Here is a 21,877-nt window from a genome sequence, read left to right on the forward strand (position 1 = left end):
GTGGAAGAAGAGGACTGGGACATCTCTCCGGTGTTGTCCTCTTACTGGATCTACCTGTAGGAAACACAGACAGGGACTGAATTCATTCTGTACATACAAATAATGGAAGTCCATGTGTATATAGTCATATCTATTACCTGCTGATGTGAGGGGCTGGTGGTCCTCCATCATCACCTCCTTGTACAGATCCTTGTGTCCTTCTAAATACTCCCATTCCTGTGTGGAGAAATAGACAGTGACATCCTAACACCTTATAGGAACCTGACAACACAAAGATACAGTCATCACCCCGACTCCTCCAGTTACTGTATAATGTCCCAGCATTCCCAGCAGTGTCACCTCTCCAGTCAGCAGCTCCAGCATATTGTTGGTGAGTTCTAGTATCTTCTGTCCATTGATCTCCTCCTTTATCAGGGGGCGAGGTGGAGGCCCCGAAATTGGGCTCAGGGTTCCTCCATATCCTTCATACACAGGAGCCTGACAGCGCCCACTAGAGGTCTTCTTCACTACTGTGTAATCCTGGTTATGGGGAGACACATTAATAAATATCACTCCATACATGTCCAGAGTCCATCACCTCTCCAGTCATATCATCTGTTATTACTATAGATAAGAATGATGTCATGATGACATCATCAGAATCTCTCACCTCTCCAGTAAGCTGGTAGATGATCTCTAGGGTGAGATTTAATAGACTTTCCACCATCTTGTTCCTGTCTCTTTCCATCCTTGATGGATCAATCAGGAATATTCTCTTATATAGAAGATACTGAGAGGATTCTATATTGTAGGAACCTGAATGGAGAGAAGATGAGACAATGTAAAAACCTCACAAGATCCCATGTAATAAATAGGATTAGTAGAGAGTATAAGGGGGGCTTCCGGTTCAGGCACTAGTATATGAAGATACATGGCACATTCCTCCTCAGTATCAGGCTTTTCTCCTTTGCTGACCTATAAGATGAAACAATTTCCACACAATCCTTTGTTAGATTCACAAAATCTGTATTTACTGTCGGGTTTTCTCATCTCTTCTTTTTCTTACGGAAGAACCAGTTGTGTATTTCGGATGTTTTGTGTCCGTTATGATGTTGTCATTAAAGTCAATGGGAACAGACACAGATGGAGGGGGTCTCAGGAGGGGGCTCAATCTGTGTCTGTTATACTTTTCTGTTGCCGCTGATTGGCCTCATACGTCACGTGCTGCGGTGACTTCTGCCATAAAAGCCCCAGACTGGCCTGAACACCAGAGCACCGGGGACAGGAGAGAGGGTTATTTTTTATCATTATTATTTTTCACCTTTCTCGGTTTCTCCGTGACATCCCCTTTAAAGTTCGGGCTCAGAATACGGCGAGACAAGGAGAAATGATTTAGTAAGTTCTTTCTAGTGTAGAAGTAATAAAACCTAAACCCTGTATAAATGTGGTATCAGTGTAACTGTAGCGACCTGTAGAATAAAGCCATCATGTGATTTATACCGTAGGGTGAAGGCGCCGACTACTATTTACCTCTATGGGAGGGATGGAAACAGCCCAGAACAATCTTAGACGACAAAACACACAATTATTGTCATCTCAGCCATGAAAGGAACAGCCCTTAAAGCAGCCGAGTCCTGAGACAACTAGAAATATACAATAAAATACTGGAGAGTTTTTCTAATTATAATTGCAAATATCTGGCCCTAAAGGTATTAATAAAAAAAAACTTTTACCACACAAATCCTGCCAGGACTGTGAGCGACCACCATATATATATGTATATACCGCCTCCTGTACAGTAACTGTGGTGACAGGACCTGTGATGATGTCATGTATGGGAGGAGTCAGGGAGTCACATGATTAGGTCCTGCTGTTACAGCTTCTGCTGCTCAAGATAAAGGACCTGTGATGATGTCATAGTCATGTGATCAGTTGGTTTTATAGTAATCACATGAGCAGATTGTAGGGATCTGCTCTGGAAGAGTTAAAGTTATGTGTGTGATGTGTATGTAGCAGAGCTGTCTGTGTGTGATATGTATGTAGTGGAACTGTCGATGTGTGATATGTATGTAGTGGAGCTGTCTATGTGTGATAGAGGACAGGACTTAGGACTGAGTCCTGTTGAACTCCTATAGGAAAGGACAGATGAGACAGGGCCTGGAAATAATGCTTTGAATTTGCAGTCAGAGACATAGGAGGAGAATCACGAGAGATCGTAGTCCGAGAGGCCGATAGAGCGGAGATTACTGAGAAGACGTTTGTGGTCTACAGTGTCAGATATTGCTGAGAGATCCAGAAGAATAAGAAGAGAAACGTCCCCATTAGATTTAGCTTGATGGAGATCATTGGAGACTTTGTGTGAGGGCAGTTCCAGTAGTGCAGAGAGAAGAAACTAGATAGTAAGGGGTCAAGTAGAGATAGCAGAGAGGGAGTGGATTAGGTGAGGAAAGGCCAAGCATTCAAGGAGTTTGGAGATGAAGGGGAGATTGGAGACAGGTTGGTAGTTACCAGCACAGGATGAGGTAATGAGGTAGAGAAGAGAAGGAAAGACCAGAAGAAAGAGAGAAGGAAGGAGCGCTGTTGGGATTTTGGAGGGCTGATTTTGCTGGAGTCTGTTTCAGGTACCAAGTTGCATTTGTAGAGCCCCAGAGGTATCAGAGCAGTGGAAATACCCCCCAAATGACCCCATTTTGGAAACTAGACCCCTCAAGTAATTTATCAAGGGGTATAGTGAGTACTTTAACAGAAGTACAGGGGCCCAACCCCTCCTGCTCCCCAAGTATCAGGGCTGTGATGGGAATGTTCCTGCCCTGCCTATATATTGTGATATCACATAACATTATACATTGCCATCTGTATGATGTGCACAGCCGACTTTTTATACCACGCGCTGGAAGTGATGCGGCACTGCAGGTCATGATTATATGGTCACACTCAAGAACGCTTATCTGCACCTCCCAATTTTTCCTCCACGCAGGAAATATTTGAGTCATTGTGGTTATAGACTGTCGCTTCAGACACCGTTCTCCCTTTCAGCATAACATCAGCTCTGTGGATACTTTGTCCATCACATGGAGGTTCAGGCTAGCATATATCTTCCCTCATTCAAGCTCATATACGAGTCACAGGAATTACTGTTGTCTTCCCCCAATTCAGAACCTAGTGTCCCGGGGCTCTCGGCTCTGACCAGATCTGAAATCTTTCAACTTGACAGCAAGGAGGTTGACCAGTCCCTACTATGGTCTAGAGGACCTTCTGGAGCCATCGTGAACACACTGTCTCTTTATAGCTACCAATTTGAACTATTCCAAGATACGTGCCATCTTTATCGGCAACAAAGGCAATGGATAGCTCCAATCCCACTATTAGATCTCAAGATCCCCTCATAAAGAGGTTTCTGAGAGGTGCCTCTAGAATAAGACCCTTGATCTTACATCCAATTCCTCAGTGTGATCTGTCAGCGATTCTGAAGGGGTTGTGTGACCCTCCCTTTGAAGTACAGGTAAAGTTCCTTACCTTGAAAACAACCTTTATAATGGCCTTAACATCTGCCAAAAAGATTGGGGAGCTACAGGCTCTGTCATCTGTAGATTCCTATATTAGTTTCCATCCAGACAGAGTCCAGTTAAGATTCATGCCTGGTTTCCTGCCTAATGTACCATCCTATACTAATATGAACCAGGTCATGACTCTTCCCACTTGTTCCCCAATCCTCCCTCTCCTGAGGGGACTAGAAATCACACACTTGATGTCTCTAGATGTATAAAACTATACCTGGACAGATACCTAATCTCCTAAATTTAGGAGATGTGGAAATGTAATCCTTTCTTTTTAAGGGAAGAATCAGGGTTGTAAGGTCTCCAAGCCAACCTAGGCTAAGTGGACAAGGAGACTATTAGGTTATCATTCGGTTCTCAGGATTTAGATATAAAATAAGATAATCCTTTAATAGTCCCACCCTGGGGACATTCAGTGTGTTACAGCAGCATAGATAATACAGTAATATATTACAAGACAGAACACCTACAATCTAACAGATAGAAATGATACTAGGAGTCATAGCAACTAGGAAGAAAAGAAGAATTCAGGATCACTTAGTTCTCTGTGTGGAGTGATCTTCGCTTAACCTGATGTTGATTATCCAGCCTGACCGCGGTTGGGAGGAAGGATCTCCAATAGCGCTCCTTCTCACACTTGGGGTGAAGCAGTTGGTCACTGACTGTACTATCCAGTGCTATCACGGTCTCATACATGGGATGGGAGTTATTCTCCAGCATGGAGCTCACCACGGACAGTTGCCTTCTGTCACCCACCACCTGTACTGGATGCAAGGGGCTCCCCAGGACAGAGCTGGCCCTTCTAACCAGCTTGTAAATCTATTTCAATCCCTGGCTGGTATGCTACTCCCCCAGCAGGCCACTCTGAAAAAGATGGCTGATGCTACCACAGAGTTGAAGAAGGCCCTAAGAAGTGGCCCCTGGACTCCAAAGACCCTCAGCCTCTCTGTGTATAGTTTTGTTCCTCTTTATAAAAACACAGATAGGGAATAACAGATTAATAACAATCAATGCTTATATGAACTCCCTCCATCAGCATATATACAATCGGGCTTTGCTTACTTATTGCCCTATAACCTGCTTACACCATTGTTACTACCCCCACTATATGGGTAACCTTTCCTAGCTTGGAATTATCAGTCTCTAGATGTGATTATCTCCTGTTGAGTTCTTTGTATATATTGTATATAATCTTCATGCGTTTTTTTGCCTTCCCCTGGATCGACATTGTAGGGATTTTAGGGTTATAGGTTGGACTTGATGGACTGATGTGTTTATCCAACCTCATCAACTATGCAATTTATGTCTTTGTGTATATACTTTTGATTAGTGACTTAGTTGTCTTGTGTCTATTTTAGATATTCGCTGATGGAGGTGGGATACCCTGACACGTCTAGGATGGCTTCATCAGGAGAAACGCATGTCAGGCGTTCGGCAGTTTGCTCCCATCGGCCCTGTGCAGTGGACTCCGTTGCTCGCTATTTTACTATGTCTCTGGCTATGTAAGTTTTGATATATGATGTTGCCATTTAAGTAGCTAGTTCTCTAGCTGGCTGGCTGCCATGTTCCCTGGGTGGAGTGCTATATGCACATGCTTCGTCTCAGAGACATTCTAGTATATACCGTATGACTAGGAGTTGCACTGCTCTTTGGTGAGTGGGTTGATTTATGTGTCTGCTCACTATTTTTAGTGAGTTGTTTTCATATGTCCCCCTGTGATTTTTTAACTATTTGGTGATCAAATATATATACAGTCCTATGAAAAAGTTTGGGCACCCCTATTAATCTTAATCATTTTTAGTTCTAAATATTTTGGTGTTTGCAACAGCCATTTCAGTTTGACATATCTAATAACTGATGGACACAGTAATATTTCAGGATTGAAATGAGGTTTATTGTACTAACAGAAAATGCGCAATATGCATTAAACCAAAATTTGACCGGTGCAAAAATATGGGCACCTCAACAGAAAAGTGACATTAATATTTAGTAGATCCTCCTTTTGCAAAGATAACAGCCTCTAGTCGCTTCCTGTAGCTTTTAATCAGTTCCTGGATCCTGGATGAAGGTATTTTGGACCATTTCTTTCTACAAAACAATTCAAGTTCAGTTAAGTTTGATGGTCGCCGAACATGGACAGCCCGCTCTCAAATGATCTGAAAACAAAGATTGTTCAACATAGTTGTTCAGCGGAAGGATACAAAAAGTTGTCTCAGAGATTTAACCTGTCAGTTTCCACTGTGAGGAACATAGTAAGGAAATGGAAGACCACAGGGACAGTTCTTGTTAAGCCCAGAAGTGGCAGGCCAAGAAAAATATCAGAAAGGCAGAGAAGAAGAATGGTGAGAACAGTCAAGGACAATCCACAGACCACCTCCAAAGAGCTGCAGCATCATCTTGCTGCAGATGGTGTCACTGTGCATCGGTCAACTATACAGCGCACTTTGCACAAATAGAAGCTGTATGGGAGAGTGATGAGAAAGAAGCCGTTTCTGCACGTACGCCACAAATAGAGTTGCCTGAGGTATGAAAAAGCACATTTGGACAAGGCAGCTTCATTTTGGAAACAAAAATTGAGTTGTTTGGTTATAAAAAAAGGCGTTATGCATGGCGTCCAAAAAGAAACAGCATTCCAAGAAAAACACATGCTACCCACTGTAAAATTTGGTGGAGGTTCCATCATGCTTTGGGGCTGTGTGGCCAATGCCGGCATCGGGAATCTTGTTAAAGTTGAGAGTCGCATGGATTCCACTCAGTATCAGCAGATTCTTGAGAATAATGTTCAAGAATCAGTGACGAAGTTGAAGTTACGCCGGGGATGGATATTTCAGCAAGACAATGATCCAAAACACCGCTCCAAATCCTCAGGCATTCATGCAGAGGAACAATTACAATGTTCTGGAATGGCCATCCCAGTCCCCAGACCTGAATATCATTGAACATCTGTGGGATGATTTGAAGCGGGCTGTCCATGCTCGGCGACCATCTAACTTAACTGAACTTGAATTGTTTGTCCAAAATACCTTTATCCAGGATCCAGGAACTGATTAAAAGCTACAGGAAGCGACTAGAGGCTGTTATCTTTGCAAAAGGAGGATCTACTAAATATTAATGTCACTTTTCTGTTGAGGTGCCCATACTTTTGCACCGGTCAAATTTTGGTTTAATGCATATTGCACATTTTCTGTTAGTACAATAAACCTCATTTCAATCCTGAAATATTACTGTGTCCATCAGTTATTAGATATATCAAACTGAAATGGCTGCTGCAAACACCAAAATATTTAGAACTAAAAATGATTAAGATTAATAGGGGTGCCCAAACTTTTTCATAGGACTGTATATATTTATTTATTTTTTCTTCATACTTTTTATATATATTTTTGCATTTGTCATGTTTCCTTTGGTTGTTATGTCTATTCTATAGTGGGACTTTGTTTGGTATTTGTGTAGGGATATGTTCCCGTCTTAAACTGCTACTGCAAGTATCTCAAAGTCATAACACATCTGGATGGAGGGATATCATGTAAGACACAGCAGTGCCGAGACACTGACAACACTTTTTTCTCTGCTTGTTAGAGGAGGAGACGGATGAGAAAAACGAGCCACAGGGGGCGCTATATAAATGTATTTTAATTATTATCTTAAATCATTTTCAAATTACAGATCTCTGATTTTGGTTCTGGATTTAAAAAAAAAAAACCAAAACAATACAAAACAAAAAAACACAATTCTTTTCATGGTAAAACCTCTTTAGTCTGTAATTGTGAGTGAAATTTCTTTCTGTGCAAGTTCTCTGTAACAGTCTCAGTTCTCTGTGCTGTAACAGTCTTGGTTTGGTTCGAAGTCTTAACTTGCTACTACTTGGAAGGTGACTTACTTGCTATGCTGGTAACGTAGGCAGGAGGAAGCCAGTGGTCAATGTACAAGATGAGTATCAGTGTTTGCAGCAGAGCAGCTAGATTACAGGCTGGGAGCACAATAATCTCGCAAGGCAGGAAGTGTAAGGCTGAGTTTATATGGGAAGTTCAATCAGAGAATAGGGTGGCGCAAACCAGAGAGGCGGGAACTGAAAGTAGAGGTATTGGGAACTAGGCTCAGATCAGCACAGGAGCTGACCAGGAGGCTGAATAGCTCAGTGGGAAGAGCTGCAGCCTGGGACACTGAAGTCCCTGGGTTCAAGTCCTGACATGTGCACGTAGACATGACTTTTGGTTAAAACATTTTGCACATGTTTATGGATTTGGCTTCTCCTTGGTGTGAACTCTTTGATGGCTAACTAGATTTGATTTACGACTATAACATTTCCCACATTCTGAACATGAATATGGCTTCTCTCCTGTGTGAACAAATTGGTGTTCGACAAGTTGGGATTTCCGACTAAAGCATTTCCCACATTCTGCACATGAATATGGCTTCTCTCCTGTGTGAACTCTCTGATGTGTGACAAGATGTGATTTGTGAGCATAAGCTTTCCCACATTCTGAACATGAATATGGCTTCTCTCCCGTGTGAACAGATTGGTGTTCGAAAAGATGGGATTTCCGACTAAAGCATTTCCCACATTCTACACATGAATATGGCTTCTCTCCTGTGTGAACTCTCTGATGTGTGACAAGATGTGTTTTGTGAGCATAAGCTTTCCCACATTCTGAACATGAATATGGCTTCTCGCCTGTATGAATTTTTTGGTGTAGAACAAGACCTCCTTTACGGCTAAAACATTTCCCACATTCTGAACATGAATAGGGCTTCTTTCCTGTGTGAATGATTTGATGATCAATAAGGCTTGATTTATGACCAAAACTCTTGCCACATTCTGAACATGAATATAACTTCTCTCCTGTGTGAATTGCTTGGTGGTCAATAAGATGGGATTTCCGATTAAAACACTTACCACATTCTGCACATGAATATGGCTTCACTCCTGTGTGAATTGTTTGGTGTAGAAGAAGGCTTCTTTTCCGGCTAAAACATTGCCCACATTCTGAACATGGAAATAGATTCTCCCCTGTGTGAAATTTTTGATGATCAACAAGACTTGATTTATGGCTAAAATTCTTGCCACATTCTGAACATGAATATGGCTTCTCCTCTGTGAGAATTTTCTGATGTAGATTTTGCCTTTGTGAAGAATCAGTAGGTAGGACGTGTATAGTAGGATCAGATGATAGATCTTTGCTGTGAAGGGCTGAGGGTATATCTGGAGTAATGAGATGCTCTTCATATGGATCTTGTGTGATACCATGATCCTCTGCTGTATAATCTGTAGATATCAGATGTTCCTCTGAGCTCCTGGTACAGTTATCTGACAAAAAGAAAACTGATTTTACTATTTTTACATAATACAGCCTTAAGGATTTTTTCACATGGCTGAATAGTTCCAAGCTGCAAATTTCAGCTTGAGTAATGTTTCCGAGCTGAAAAGTTCAGCTTCAGGAATTTGATGCTGAATTTTTCCACACCTGTGAGTATCTTTCCACCTCCCATACCCTTCAATGAGATTTATTAAGCAAATCTAGACTAATGCTCATTTTTTCTGATGGAGGAAAAAAATCAGCATGTGTCTTAAATTCATTGCAAATTTTCATGCATGCATTTCCATACATACATACATTTCCACACATTTCCATACCCTATACATTCCAGTAATATTTTAGAAAATTTCTATATATAGATTTCTATACATGTAGCAAAATTCAAGTTATAGCTAACACAATGGTGGTAAAACAGATAACAACGACGACAAAGGGTGGAGAAAGGGAGGTGAGGTAGAAAGAGCTGGAGGGGGGGCGAGAGGTCAGGCAACCCAACAACCTAAGTGGTATCATAGTAACTTTGCCACGGTGACCAAAGCTTAAGGTAGGTATTGTGTGTTCTAGTACTCCAACTAATCAGTTCTTCGAAACTGGAGATATAATTGACCTTTTCTATCCAGTGTGCAAAGGAGGGGGGAGAAGATTGAAGCCATCCCAGGGGAACGAGGGCCTTTGCTGCCTCTAACATATGTGAGAGCAGGTTGCGTTGAGAGGTATTGAAATCTGCGGAGGGGCTGGGAAGAGAGAGGAAAATCATGTCAGGTGTAAGAACGATGGGCTTTTTCAAGACCTTCCCCATACATTCTGCCACCTTAGACCAATAACCTTTGATAAGATTGCAAGACCACCAGAGATGGAGATATGTGCCAGGCCCTTTCTGACATCTCCAGCGAAGGTTTGAGTCCGCAAGTTTATATCTATGTAGCCAGTCTGGTGTGCAATACCAACGAGATATCACTTACTGTGTCTCTTGTAATCTGACACACGTGAAGAATCCGTGGGAATGTTTAAGAACCGAGGAGACCTGATCGTCAGTGAGTGTGAGACCAAGTTCCTTTTCCCACGCTGACAAAAAGGATGGTTTCTCCACGTCTTCAGCAGAAGTCAAACATCTCTTGCATGCAGAGATCTTCCTGAACGTCTTAGAACAGGATTGAAGGGCTTTCTCAAAAGGGGTGAGAGATCTTGATGGTGTACCTTTGGTCAGGGCCCAGAACACATTGGTCTTAAAATGATCATAATGCAGGAAATTAATACATCTACTCTGAAGTAGTTCTCGAAATCTCTGAAAGGTTATTGGTTGGTCTTGTGAAACAAGGTCTTTGAACTGGAGATCTTTAAGTTTAGACCAGAGATCCTTCATATCCACACGGTTATTTCCTGACAGGTATGGAATCAAATTGGCTAGGAAAATGGGCGATGGTGACGGGGATAGCTTTTCCTGGTAACGCTTCCAGGCCTCACAAGGAGCTTTCAGTAATGGATCCAGATCGCTATGATTGCTACCATCAGAACTCGACATAAACATCTAGTCAAATCCGGGCCAGAGAGTGTGCGCAAGAGAATTGATCATCTATCAACGAGTAGATGAAACATATTGTTGCCATCTGGTTAGCTGCACAGCTGTGTAGCACCCCTGAGGCTCTGGTAAGGCTATCCCTCCATCCTTCTTCATCATTCTTTGGTTTATCTACTCCCCAGAAATTTCTCAGCTTCAACCCCTCTTCCCCTATGTTGGTAGGTGATTCTCACTAATGCCAGTCTCCACGGCTGGGGAGTGGTCTTCGGTGCTTTGACTGTTTAGGGCTTCGGTCCAAGGCAGGGTCCTTCCTCAGTTTCTCCTGCTGGAACCCAAGGCTATCTTATTTTCCCTGTCTCATTAGACCTCTTTCCTCCAAGGATGTCTGGTCACAGTCCAGACTACACATTTGTCCATTCTCGTCTACTTGAACCCTCAGCGGGGCACCAGGAGCCTTCCAGTCTTTTCTGGCAGACTATTTGAGTCGAGAAAAATAGCTCTGGCGAGGGTCGCTTTATCAGCAAATCTTCCTTCAACTATGCTCCTGCTGTGACATGACAGAAATCGACTTTTTTTGCCTCCCGCCTGAACCACAAGGTCCCCAGCTTCATTGCCAGGTCTCCGGATACTCAAGCCATTGCCTCTGACACTCTTGTGAGTTCAGATTTTCTCCTCCTCTTCCTCTTGTCCCTCAAGTTCTCAAGAATCTCAAGACCGAGGCAGTTCTAGCTATCCTGGTGGCATCAGTTTGGGGAGACAGCGGAACAATCTCACAGGACACAGAACTTATAAATTCTATATATATTTGCTGCAGTGAATGAGGAGAATCTGTGACTCTTCTCTGCTTAATATAGTGGTGACTACTCACCTGGGCGGTTCCCTGTAGGAATGTCCTCCTCACACTCCTCATCACCACTCACATAGGGATCTTCCTTTATTGTTACATCTCGAGAATTAATATTGTCCAGAGCTTTATCTTGATTTAAAATCTGTGAAAAAATTATAAAGAAAAAACAATTATAAAGAAAACAGAAGAAGTTATTGAATATACAGCAGAAATTATCTGAAAACCTGGACATAGATATTAGATGACGGCTAAATGACAACCCCAAATATACATATGGCTAGACCTACTTCAGGTTGTCAGTGGAGGAGATCAGATTCTACCAGATCCATCCGGGGTTGTTTGTCTCAGGGGAAATAAAGGATCAGTTTGGTAGAAATCCAACCTGATGGTTCCTTATTCCAACCAGCAGTCTCCATAGCCAGAAGATTGTGAGAAGATCCAGACAACATGTAATATCTATGGACAGTTTTATCCTCCATCTCCACCTCTCATTACACAAGTATAAAACATCTAATACTGCTGGATAACCCAAGACTGACCACAAGGACTTCACAGCCCATCTACACATCATAGGGAATATCTCCATCTACCTGATCATCCTGTGGAAGAAGAGGACTGGGACATCTCTCCGGTGTTGTCCACTTACTGGATATACCTGTAGGAAACACAGACAGGGACTGAATTCATTCTGTACCTACAAATAATGGAAGTCCATGTGTATATAGTCATGTCTATTACCTGCTGATGTGAGGGGCTGGTGGTCCTCCATCATCACCTCCTTGTACAGATCCTTGTGTCCTTCTAAATACTCCCACTCCTCCATGGAGAAATAGACAGCGACATCCTGACACCTTATAGGAACCTGACAACACAATGATACAGTCATGACCCCGACCCCTCCAGTTATTGTATAATGTCCCAGCATTTCCAGCAGTGTCACCTCTCCAGTCAGCAGCTCCAGCATCTTGTGGGTGAGTTCTAGGATCTTCTGTCCATTGATCTCCTCCTGTATCAGGGGGTGTGGTGGAGGCCTCTGGATCGGGCTCAGGATTCTTCCATATCCCTCACTAATGGAGGTCTTCTTCACTGCTATATAATTCTAGTTACAGGGAGACACATTAACAAATCTCACTACATACATGTCCAGAGTCCATCACCTCTCCAGTCATATCATCTGTTATTACTATAGATAAGAATGATGTAATGATGACATCATCAGAATCTCTCACCTCTCCAGTAAGCTGGTAGATGATCTCTAGGGTGAGATTTAATAGACTTTCCGCCATCTTGTTCCTGTCTCTTTCCATCCTTGATGGGACAATCAGGAATATTCTCTTATATAGAAGATACTGAGAGGATTCTACATTGTAGGAACCCGAATGGAGAGAAGATGAGACAATGTAAAAACCTCACAAGATCCCATGTAGTAAATAGGATTAGTAGGGAGTATAAGGGAGGCTTCCGGTTCAGGCTCTAGTATGTGAAGATACATAGCACATTCCTCCTCAGTATCACTCTTCTCCTTTGCTGACCTATAAGATGGAACAATTTCCACATAATTACTGTCGTTTTTTTTTTATCTCTTCTTTCTTATTTGTTAACTTTCTTATGGAAGAGACAGTCATGTATTCCGGAGGTTTCATGTCGTCATGTTGTTAGCATTAGAGTCAATGGGAACAGACACAGATGGAGGGGCCTCAGGAGGGGGCTCAATCTGTGTCTGTTATACTTTTCTGTTGCCGCTGATTGCCCTTATAGGTCACGTGCAGCAGCAATTTCTGCCATAAAAGCCCCAGAGCGGCTTGAACACCAGAGCACCGGGGACAGGCGAGAGGGTTATTTAAATAGGGTAGAAGTAATAAAACCTAAACCCTGTATAAATGTGGTTTAAAAGTTTAAATCCTCTCCTTTCTCTAAATCATATATAAATAAATGCAAACATAAACACATTAGGCATCCCAAGTCCAAAAACACCCAAATTATTAAAATGTATAAAGATTTGTCCCATACGCATACCTCCCAACCGTCCCGATTTCCGCGGGACATTCACGATTTCGGTGACGTGTCCCGTGGTCCCGGTTGGAGGGAGGTATGTCCCGATTTCAACAGAGGACGCAGATCTGAGTTGCACACATACGCGGCTAAAGCAAGGAGCTGTTACAGTTCAGCTCCTTGCTTCGCCGCTGCACGCCGGCTACTGGCTATGTAGATGTGATGTGATGACGTCACATCGCGTCTCCAACTGTGTGCGAGAGAGAGGCGCGGAGAGAGTGGCGGGGGAGCGAGGAGAAGGTAAGTGTAATGTGTACAATGAGGTGGAACGTGAAACTTGGGGCAGATGAAGGAGAGGACGGCATGATACTGGGGGCAGAGATGGGGGGACATGAATCTGGGGGCAGAGATGGGGGACATGAATCTGGGGGCAGATGAAGGGTGTATATGAAACTGGGGGAGAGATAGAGGGGGGACATATAATTTACGGGTGACTGTAGGAGGATTATACTGTGTGCGGGCACATGAAAAATTAATGAGAATGGGCAGAGTCAATACAAAAGTGGGCGGGGCTAAATTTGCCCTCTTTTGTCCCTCTTTCGGTTCTTCAAAAGCTGGGAGGTATGCATACGGTATATGTAGTAGCAAGAAAACAAATCAAAATGGCTGATTTGGTTTTTTTTTTTGCCATATTACCTCTCTAAAAATGGAATAAAAAGTGATCAAAACAGTCTAGATCCCCTGACATGGTATCTCTAGAACCTACATATTGTCCCACGCAAAAAAAAAAAAAAAAAGCAGTACTGTGTTTTCTTCCACCTCATTCTGAATTTTTTTTTTTTAATACTTCCTGGTACATTTTACAAAATAAATGGTACCATTTTGAAGTACAACTTGTCACGCAAAAATCAAGCCCTCATGGCTAAGTAAACTGAAAAATGAGAGTGATGTCTTTCGGAAAGCAGGGTGTGAAAAATGAAAACACAAAAATGAAAAGTGTCTTTGTCTCCTAAGGGTTAAGGCAATCACAGAACCTTTGAGGGTTCACATGGGGTTTTTTAGACTGGATTTTGACACGGAATCTGCCTCAGAATCCGGCTCAAAAAAACGCCTCCCATTGACTTCAATGAGAGCCATTCACAAGCGGAAAAAAGAAGTGAGCTGCCCTTTCTTGCCACAGATTCCGCTGTGGAATCCACCGCAGAGTCCACGGTGCGAACACTCCCTCCCGACTAGGCCCATTCATTTGGGTCTTATCCGGAGCGGAATACAGCCGACTGGATGATGGTGCACTGCACCGGCATCCAGTCGCGGATAGCCGGTTTTTGGACTGGATTCTGAGGTGGCCTCCGCCTCAAGATTCGATCCAAAAAACCCCATGTGAACCTGGCCTTAACTCGCTGAGGATAACTCACCCTCATTTTAGCCTCCTCAACAGTACCATGTAAACATAACTGAATTCTGTAAGCCTGAAAGAAGTAATCCTTAGGATAGACCCTCCCTTTGAGGTACAGGTAAAGTTCCTTACCTTGGAAACAACCTTCATGATAGATTGGGGAGCTACAAGCTCTGTCATCTGTAGATTCCTATATTAGTTTCCATGCAGATAGAGTCCTGTATAAATGTTTTATCAGTGTAACTGTAGCAACCTGTAGAATAAAGCCATAAAGCCAAAGATTTATACCGTAGGGTGAAGGCGCCGACTACTATTTACCTCTATGGGAGGGATGGAAACAGCCCAGAACAACCTCAGACGGCAAAAGACACAAATATTGTCATCTCAGCCTTGGAAGGAACAGCCCTTAAAGCAGCCGAGTCCTGAGACAACTAGAATCCTGCCAGGACTGTGAGCGACCACTGTATATATATGTATATACCTCCTTCTGTACAGTAACCGTGGCTACAGGACCTGTGATGATGTCACATGTGTGGGAGGAGTCAGGGAGTCACATGATCAGGTCCTGCTGTTATAGCTTCATATGCTCAGGATAAAGAACCTGTGATGACGTCATAATCATGTGATCAGTTGGTTTTAGGAGAAGTCACATGAGCAGGTTTTAGGGATCTGTTCTGGAAGAGCTAAAGTTATGTGTGTGATGTGTATGGAGTAGAGCTGTCTGTGTGTGATGTGTATGTAGCAGAGCCGTCTGTGTGTGACGTGTATGTAGTAGAGCTGTCTGTGTGTGACGTGTATGTAGCAGAGCCGTCTGTCTGTGACGTGTATGTAGCAAAGCTGTCTGTGTGTGATGTGTATGTAGCAAAGCTGTCTGTGTGTGACGTGTATGTAGCATATGGAGTTACACAATGCGTTAAATGTGCGGCCAGAGACATAGGAGGAGAACAAAGGGAGAGCAGAGCTGCCAGAGAAGAAGTTTGTGGTCTACAGTGTCAGATGTTGCTGAGAGATCCAGAAGAATAAGAAGAGAATCGTCCCCATTAGATTTAGCTTGATGGAGATCATTGGAGACTTGTGTGAGGGCAGTTCCAGTAGTGCAGAGAGCAGAAACTAGATAGTAGGTGTGAGGGGACGGGATCACTAATACAGGTAGGAGGGCGAGGAGAAGCAAAGCATGAGAAGAGCAGGATGAGGTGTGACAGGTGAGGAGATCACTGCTGTCTGAGGTCCAGAGACTGTGTCCCGATGGATTTTTTGATTTAAGATTCTCTTTTGCTCTAAGACATTTCTAAAAACATGAAAAAGGAAGCCGTGGCCCGACAGTCCCATCCACACTCTGTGGTAAAATACACGCAGCAGACATGCTGAGTTTTCTAAAACCGTTGAAGTTGTGTAAATAGAAACATGTCAATTATAACTCCAGAGACACCGGAGGTTTCCCTATGGGTATAATGGAAGCAGAAAGTGATGCAGAAAAAAAAGCAAAGCTTTGCCACCGTCTTATTTCCTGCTGCACTTTTTTGCTGCTGGACTGCATGGGGCCTTAGTCTAAATGTCTTACATTTTATCAACCGATGTGGCAACATATAAGTTATTTTTCTCTCCATACCTGTGTAATGTAATAGACATTTACTGGACATATTATTTGACCTGTAATTGTACAGAGCTGCGGAATATGTTGGCGCTATATAAATAAAATGTATTATTATTTATTATTATTAATTTCTAGTAATCATAATAAATAATCTCTCATGGTAAAGACAATATCTACTGAGGTGCTTCATAGTGTCCTGTCCATCAAACAGTCAAAGCCGCCCACCAGCTTTTGGAAGAATAGAGGAAGTGAGAAGAATAGACAGCTAGCAAACTGGTGAGAGAGGGGAATGGGAAAACTCCTCTCAATGCATTTAACTCCCTATGGCTAGGTTCACACAGGGTTTTTTGTTCTGGATTTTGAGGTGGAATCCGCCTCAAAATCCGGCAGAAAAAAAACGCCTCCCATTAACTTCAATGGGAGCCATTCACTTCCTTTTTCCATGAGCGGTTTCCTCCCCCTTGTGGAAAAAAGAAGCGCGACACACCCTCCCAACTAAGCCCATTCATTTGGGCCTAATCCAGAACAGAATGCCGCGAATGTCGAGGAAGGCATTTTTTGGACTGGATTCTGAGGCGGATTCCAGCGCCAAAATCCGTTCAAAAAAACCCTGTGTGAACCCAGCCTCAGTATCACATAAAATTGCAAAAACTCTTTCAGATTTGGAATTTATGGCTGAAAAAAATATTCCGAGCACATTACTCCAGTGTTTTATCTGCATTTTAACCCTTTAGTGGTCTAACACTTAAAGCCTTAAAGGGGTTTTCCGGGCAAAAAATGTTTTTTTTTTAAAAAAGTGTCTGTTAGTGCTATTAATGGGTTAATTAATGCTCCCATATACCTGTTAGCATGTTTTGAGTGACTTCTGGGTGTCTCTGGGAGCTCCTGGTGTCTCCTGCTTTTGTTTACATGCTTACTCTCCCTCCTTCCTGACACTCCCCCCCTCCCATACAACCCCTCCCTGTCTCTCTAGCTATCCTGCCCTTCCATACCTACTCATCCCAACCCCCGGCCCATAATATACAGTACTTATCCTCCATGCTTTTTCCGGCGAGACAGCTCCCCCTGTTCTGCTCCTGTACTCCTCCTTTTCTGCAACGATGATCCACCTCTACAGCGCATGCATGGATGCGTGGTAGAGGTGAATTACCAGCAGCAGCACACACACTGCTTGGAGAAGAAGAGAACATTGCACACCCTGCTGAATTATTAAAAAGGGAGGAGCCGTCTCGCCGGAAGAAGCCCAGATAGTAAGTATAAAGGAGGGTGGGAGTAGCCGATCCGTTTTCGGAAATGGGGACACAGATCGTCACCGAATAATCAGACAATCATTACTAAAGTTATTTAGAAAGTAGAAGGGGGGAGGTTTTTTTCGATGAGTGTAGGGATTCAAAGTTATCCAGGACAACCCCTTTAAACCAGTAACATTTTATCTCTCTCTACATTCTCACGTTCAAATTTTTTTGGGTTTTTGTTAGTTGCACTTGATAAAGGACTGAGTTAGAGCCTGAAACGCGTCATGCTGTTTTGTTGTGTTTAGAGATGAGCGAACACTAAAATGTTCGAGGTTCAAAATCCGATTCGAACAGCCGCTCACTGTTCGACTGTTCAAACAGGTTTCGAACCCCATTATAGTCTACGGGGAACATATACTCGTTAAGGGGGAAACCCAAATCCGTGTCTGGAGGGTCACCAAGTCCACTATGACACCCCAGGAAATGATGCCAACACCTCTGGAATGACACTGGGACAGCAGGGGAAGCATGTCTGGGGGCATCTAACACACCAAAGACCCTCTATTACCCCAACATCACAGCCTAACAACTACACACTTTCCACATTCAAAAAAAACTCTATCAAAGTGGGAAAATATCTGGAAACCTTCTTTACTCCCCAAATGGATGGATACAAACCCAAATTTATGCTAAAAAAAACATTATCAAGCACTCCTATAAATCACGTTGCCCATGACAACCACAGATGGAATAGACAATGGGAAATCCAAAAGCCCTCACCCTTAACTGTCATTTTGAGTGTGTGTGTGTGTGTGTGTGTGATGTGGTAAAACCTTCCAAAATTCACTTTTCTAGCCCTTAACATGAGCCCTTCCAAACAAAGTTACAGGACCGTAAGCTGAGCTACCAGCAGAGATTGAGGCCCTTGGCATGAGTAGAGCCTTGCACCAGCAGTGTTTTTGGCCCTTGGAGTGAGTAAAGCCTTGCACCAGCAGTGTGTTAGCCACTTTAAAACTCTTTGCCCCTAAAACAGTGGTTCCAGAACCATCACTCTCATTGTGTTGGATTGATGCAGTGGATTGGACTGAGGATCCAGACATTGACCTTCATTTTGACTGTCAAATTGATAACATTTTGGCATCAAGTCCTGGGGATAACTTTGATTTAGAGGACTTCAAAGGGTGACAATTGGCTGCAACCACTACTAGCGGTAATGGTCCTCTAATATCAGACTCTACATTACCTCTAGAGGGTTCTGATCAGGTGTTAATTGTCCAAACAACATGCTCCAGTACTTTAGATGTAGATCAGAAACCACTTTCCCTTCCGACACCAGATTTAACCAAGCTTCACCATCATCATCCTGCTGAGATGGAGCCACTAAAGGAAACCTTACCTTCCAAGGCATGTTCTGGAGCTGCGACTGAGCCAAATCTAAACACAGAGTCCTTTTGAACTGAACAAAATTCACCAGCAGTGTTTTTGACCCTTAGGGTGAGTTGAGCCTTGCACCAGCACGTGTCCCGTAACATCAGGTGGGCCCTAAGTTCTGCGCTTTGCACAAAAGTTCCACTTGACCACCAACGCGTGGACAAGTGCATGCGGCCAGAGACGCTACATCTCAATCACGGCACACTGGCTGAATGTAGTTGAGGCTGGGACCGGGTCGCAAACTGTGGTGGCCTGCCTTGTCTCCCCGCCCAATATTCCTGGCAGGAGTGCTGAAACACCACCCTCCTCCTCCTCCGCCGTTGAATCGACCCCAGCTACTTGCGTGGGGAGACGTCAGCAGGCCGCGATGAAGCTCATCGGCTTGGGGGACAGACAGCACAGTGCCTCCGAGGTCAGGGATGCCATCCTGGCTGAGATGGAAATGTGTTTTTCCCTGCTACACCTGGGGCCTGGCATTTTTGCTCCTGTGATAATGGCCGGAACCTGGTAGCAGATCTGGAGCTTACCAGATCAAACACGGTCCACACATGGCCCATGTTTTCAACTTGTTTGTGCAGTGGTTCTTTGAAACCTACACCATTGTGCCTGATATACTGGTCAAAGTGTGGCCATTTTCGTAAGTGAGAAGTAGCCTCTGCTAGGCAGAAAACATTCAGAGCACACTCCTCTCATCTTCGCACCGTTGGCTGGTGGAGGAAGACGAGGGGGATGGAGTGGCATCTGATGTCCCTGTCCCACATGAGGCTTGAGGGTGCACTTCAGTGCATCCCATTGCTTCACCACAGATGGTGTGAAGGGGAGTGGAAAATGGAGGAAATGGAGAGTGACCCTTACAGTTGGGGGCAGCAAAGTCATGCCAAATAACACACTGGCACACATGGCTGACTTGATGTCTGGTTGCTTTTCAAGAGACAAACGCATACTTCACATCATGGAGAGCAAATAATACTGGATTTTTGCAAGCCTCGACCCCCGGTATAGGTCAAATGTCTGTTCCTTTGTTATATTAGGGGAGAGGAAAAAAATTTAACACTGACAACCCAGGTGAATGTGCCAATTAACACTCAGAAACTGGCACTATATGCCAATAGCAAGAATTGAGGGTGGTATGAAGGCCCCAAATAATTTGGGGATTTAACACTGACAACCCAGGTGAATATTCCAGTGTATACAAGTTAGGTGCGGGGGGCACACTGTCATACCCTATATACCCTTAACCCCTTCCCGACATGCGCCGTAATAGTACGGCGCGTGTCGGGTCTGTAACTATGGCGACCGCCCGGGAGCCAGGCGGCCACCATAGCCGCCGGGTGTCTACTGCTTTAAGCAGTAGACAACCGGCTCTAATGCCTCCGATCGGTCCCCGGACCGATCGGAGGCATTAACCCCTCCGGCACTGCTGTCAAAGGCGCCTGAGGCGCCATTTTCCCGGCGGCGTATGGGCGCCGCCATTTTGGCAGGGATCGCCGGCTCCTGGAGCATGCTCCAGGGCCGACGTCATGTTGCCATGACAGCTGGGAGCCTTGTTAAAGGCTCCCAGCCGGTCTGCAAATTCTCTCTTTTGCAGGCCTGTCTATGCAGCCTGCAAAAGAGATGATGATTTTTTGCAATTGCAATGCATTAGCATTGTAATGCATTGCATTAGTGATCAGACCCCCTGGGGTTCAACACCCCTAGGGGGTCTAATAAATGCAAAAAAAAAAGTAAAAAAAAATATAAAAAAATATAAAAAGTATTAAAAGTTCAAATCACCCCCCTTTCCCTAGAACAAATATAAAAGTAGTTAAAAACTGTGAAACATATACATGTTAGGTATCCCCGCGTCTGAAATTGCCCGCTCTACAAATCTATAAAAATATTTTTCCTGTTCGGTAAACGCCGTAGCAGGAAAAATAGTCAAAAGTGTCAAACCGCCGTTTTTTCACTGTTTTGATTCTGATAAAAATTTGAATAAAAAGTAATCAAAGCAATAACATTTCCCGAAAATGGTAGAACTAAAAAGTACACCCGGCCCCGCAAAAAAAGGCACCCTATGCATCCCCGTACACCTATGTATAAAAAAGTTACGGCCGTCGGAATATGGCGACTTTTAGAAAAAAAAAATTTTAACACCGTTTTGGAATTTTTTTTAGGGGTCAAAATGTAAATAAAACCATATAAATTTGGTATCCCTGGAACCGTACCGAAACACAGAATATAGGGGACATGTCATTTTGGCTGCACAGTGAACGCCGTAAAACCAAAGCCTGTAAGAAAGTCGCAGAAATGCATTTTTTCTTCAAATCCACCCCATTCTGAATTTTTTTCCTGCTTCCCAGTACATTATATAGAATAATTAATGGTAGCATCATCAAGAAAAATTTGTCCCGCAAAAATTAAGACCTCATATGGCTCTGGGAGCGGAGAAATAAAAAAGTTATGGGGTTTAGAAGGAGGGGAGTCAAAAACGAAAATCAAAAAATGCCATCGGCGGGAAGGGGTTAATCCACATTCTATGGGCTGAGCATTTCAGTGTATACCAGTTAGCTACGGGGGGGGGGGGGGGAGGTGCACACTGTTAGAACGTGGATTGAGGGTATATGGGCTGAGCATTTCAGTGTATGCCAGTTAGTTCCGGGGGGTACACTGTTAGGACTTGGATTAAAGGTATATAGAGTATGTGGGAATACACTTTCAGTGTATCCCACTTAGTATTATCCCCACCGCAGAAAGCTGGGTAGCGCTGATGCAGCCTGTGAATCCCACGTTAGCGTTAGTGGGTAGACACTGTGACAATTATTTTTTTGGATTCTCCCTTCAATGTAGCTCTTAAAAGAGCTGTTGGTTTTCTTCTCCTTCCTATCCTATCCTATCCCTGCTTAGCAGAATTTAATCCCTATTTAAACTGACGGAGACCTCCCTCTGTGACCAAGTGAAAGCTCAGAATGACGCGAAGCTGGGTGGCGCTGTTCTTATGAATCAGAGGTCACATGTTTTCGGCAGCCAATG

The 21,877-nt window shown here is 43.6% G+C and overlaps 1 protein-coding gene and 1 pseudogene across 1 annotated transcript in view; both read right to left on the bottom strand.

Annotated features, from left to right (window-relative positions):
* LOC142190140 (uncharacterized) overlaps positions 1-21,877 on the bottom strand; it is a 186,718-nt gene that overhangs the window by 91,142 nt on the left and 73,699 nt on the right. The window contains exons 2-3 of the mRNA XM_075262275.1: positions 650-795; positions 340-519 (exon numbers count right to left, since the gene is read on the bottom strand). Of these exons, the coding sequence (XP_075118376.1) occupies positions 340-519; positions 650-727 (258 nt within the window). The 5' untranslated portion in view covers positions 728-795. The remainder of the gene's footprint in view (positions 1-339; positions 520-649; positions 796-21,877) is intronic.
* Positions 7,293-21,877, bottom strand: part of LOC142188918 (uncharacterized) — a 79,800-nt pseudogene continuing 65,215 nt past the window's right edge.

Source organism: Leptodactylus fuscus, chromosome 1, assembly GCF_031893055.1.
Source record: "Leptodactylus fuscus isolate aLepFus1 chromosome 1, aLepFus1.hap2, whole genome shotgun sequence".
NCBI classification, from domain to species: domain Eukaryota; kingdom Metazoa; phylum Chordata; class Amphibia; order Anura; family Leptodactylidae; genus Leptodactylus; species Leptodactylus fuscus.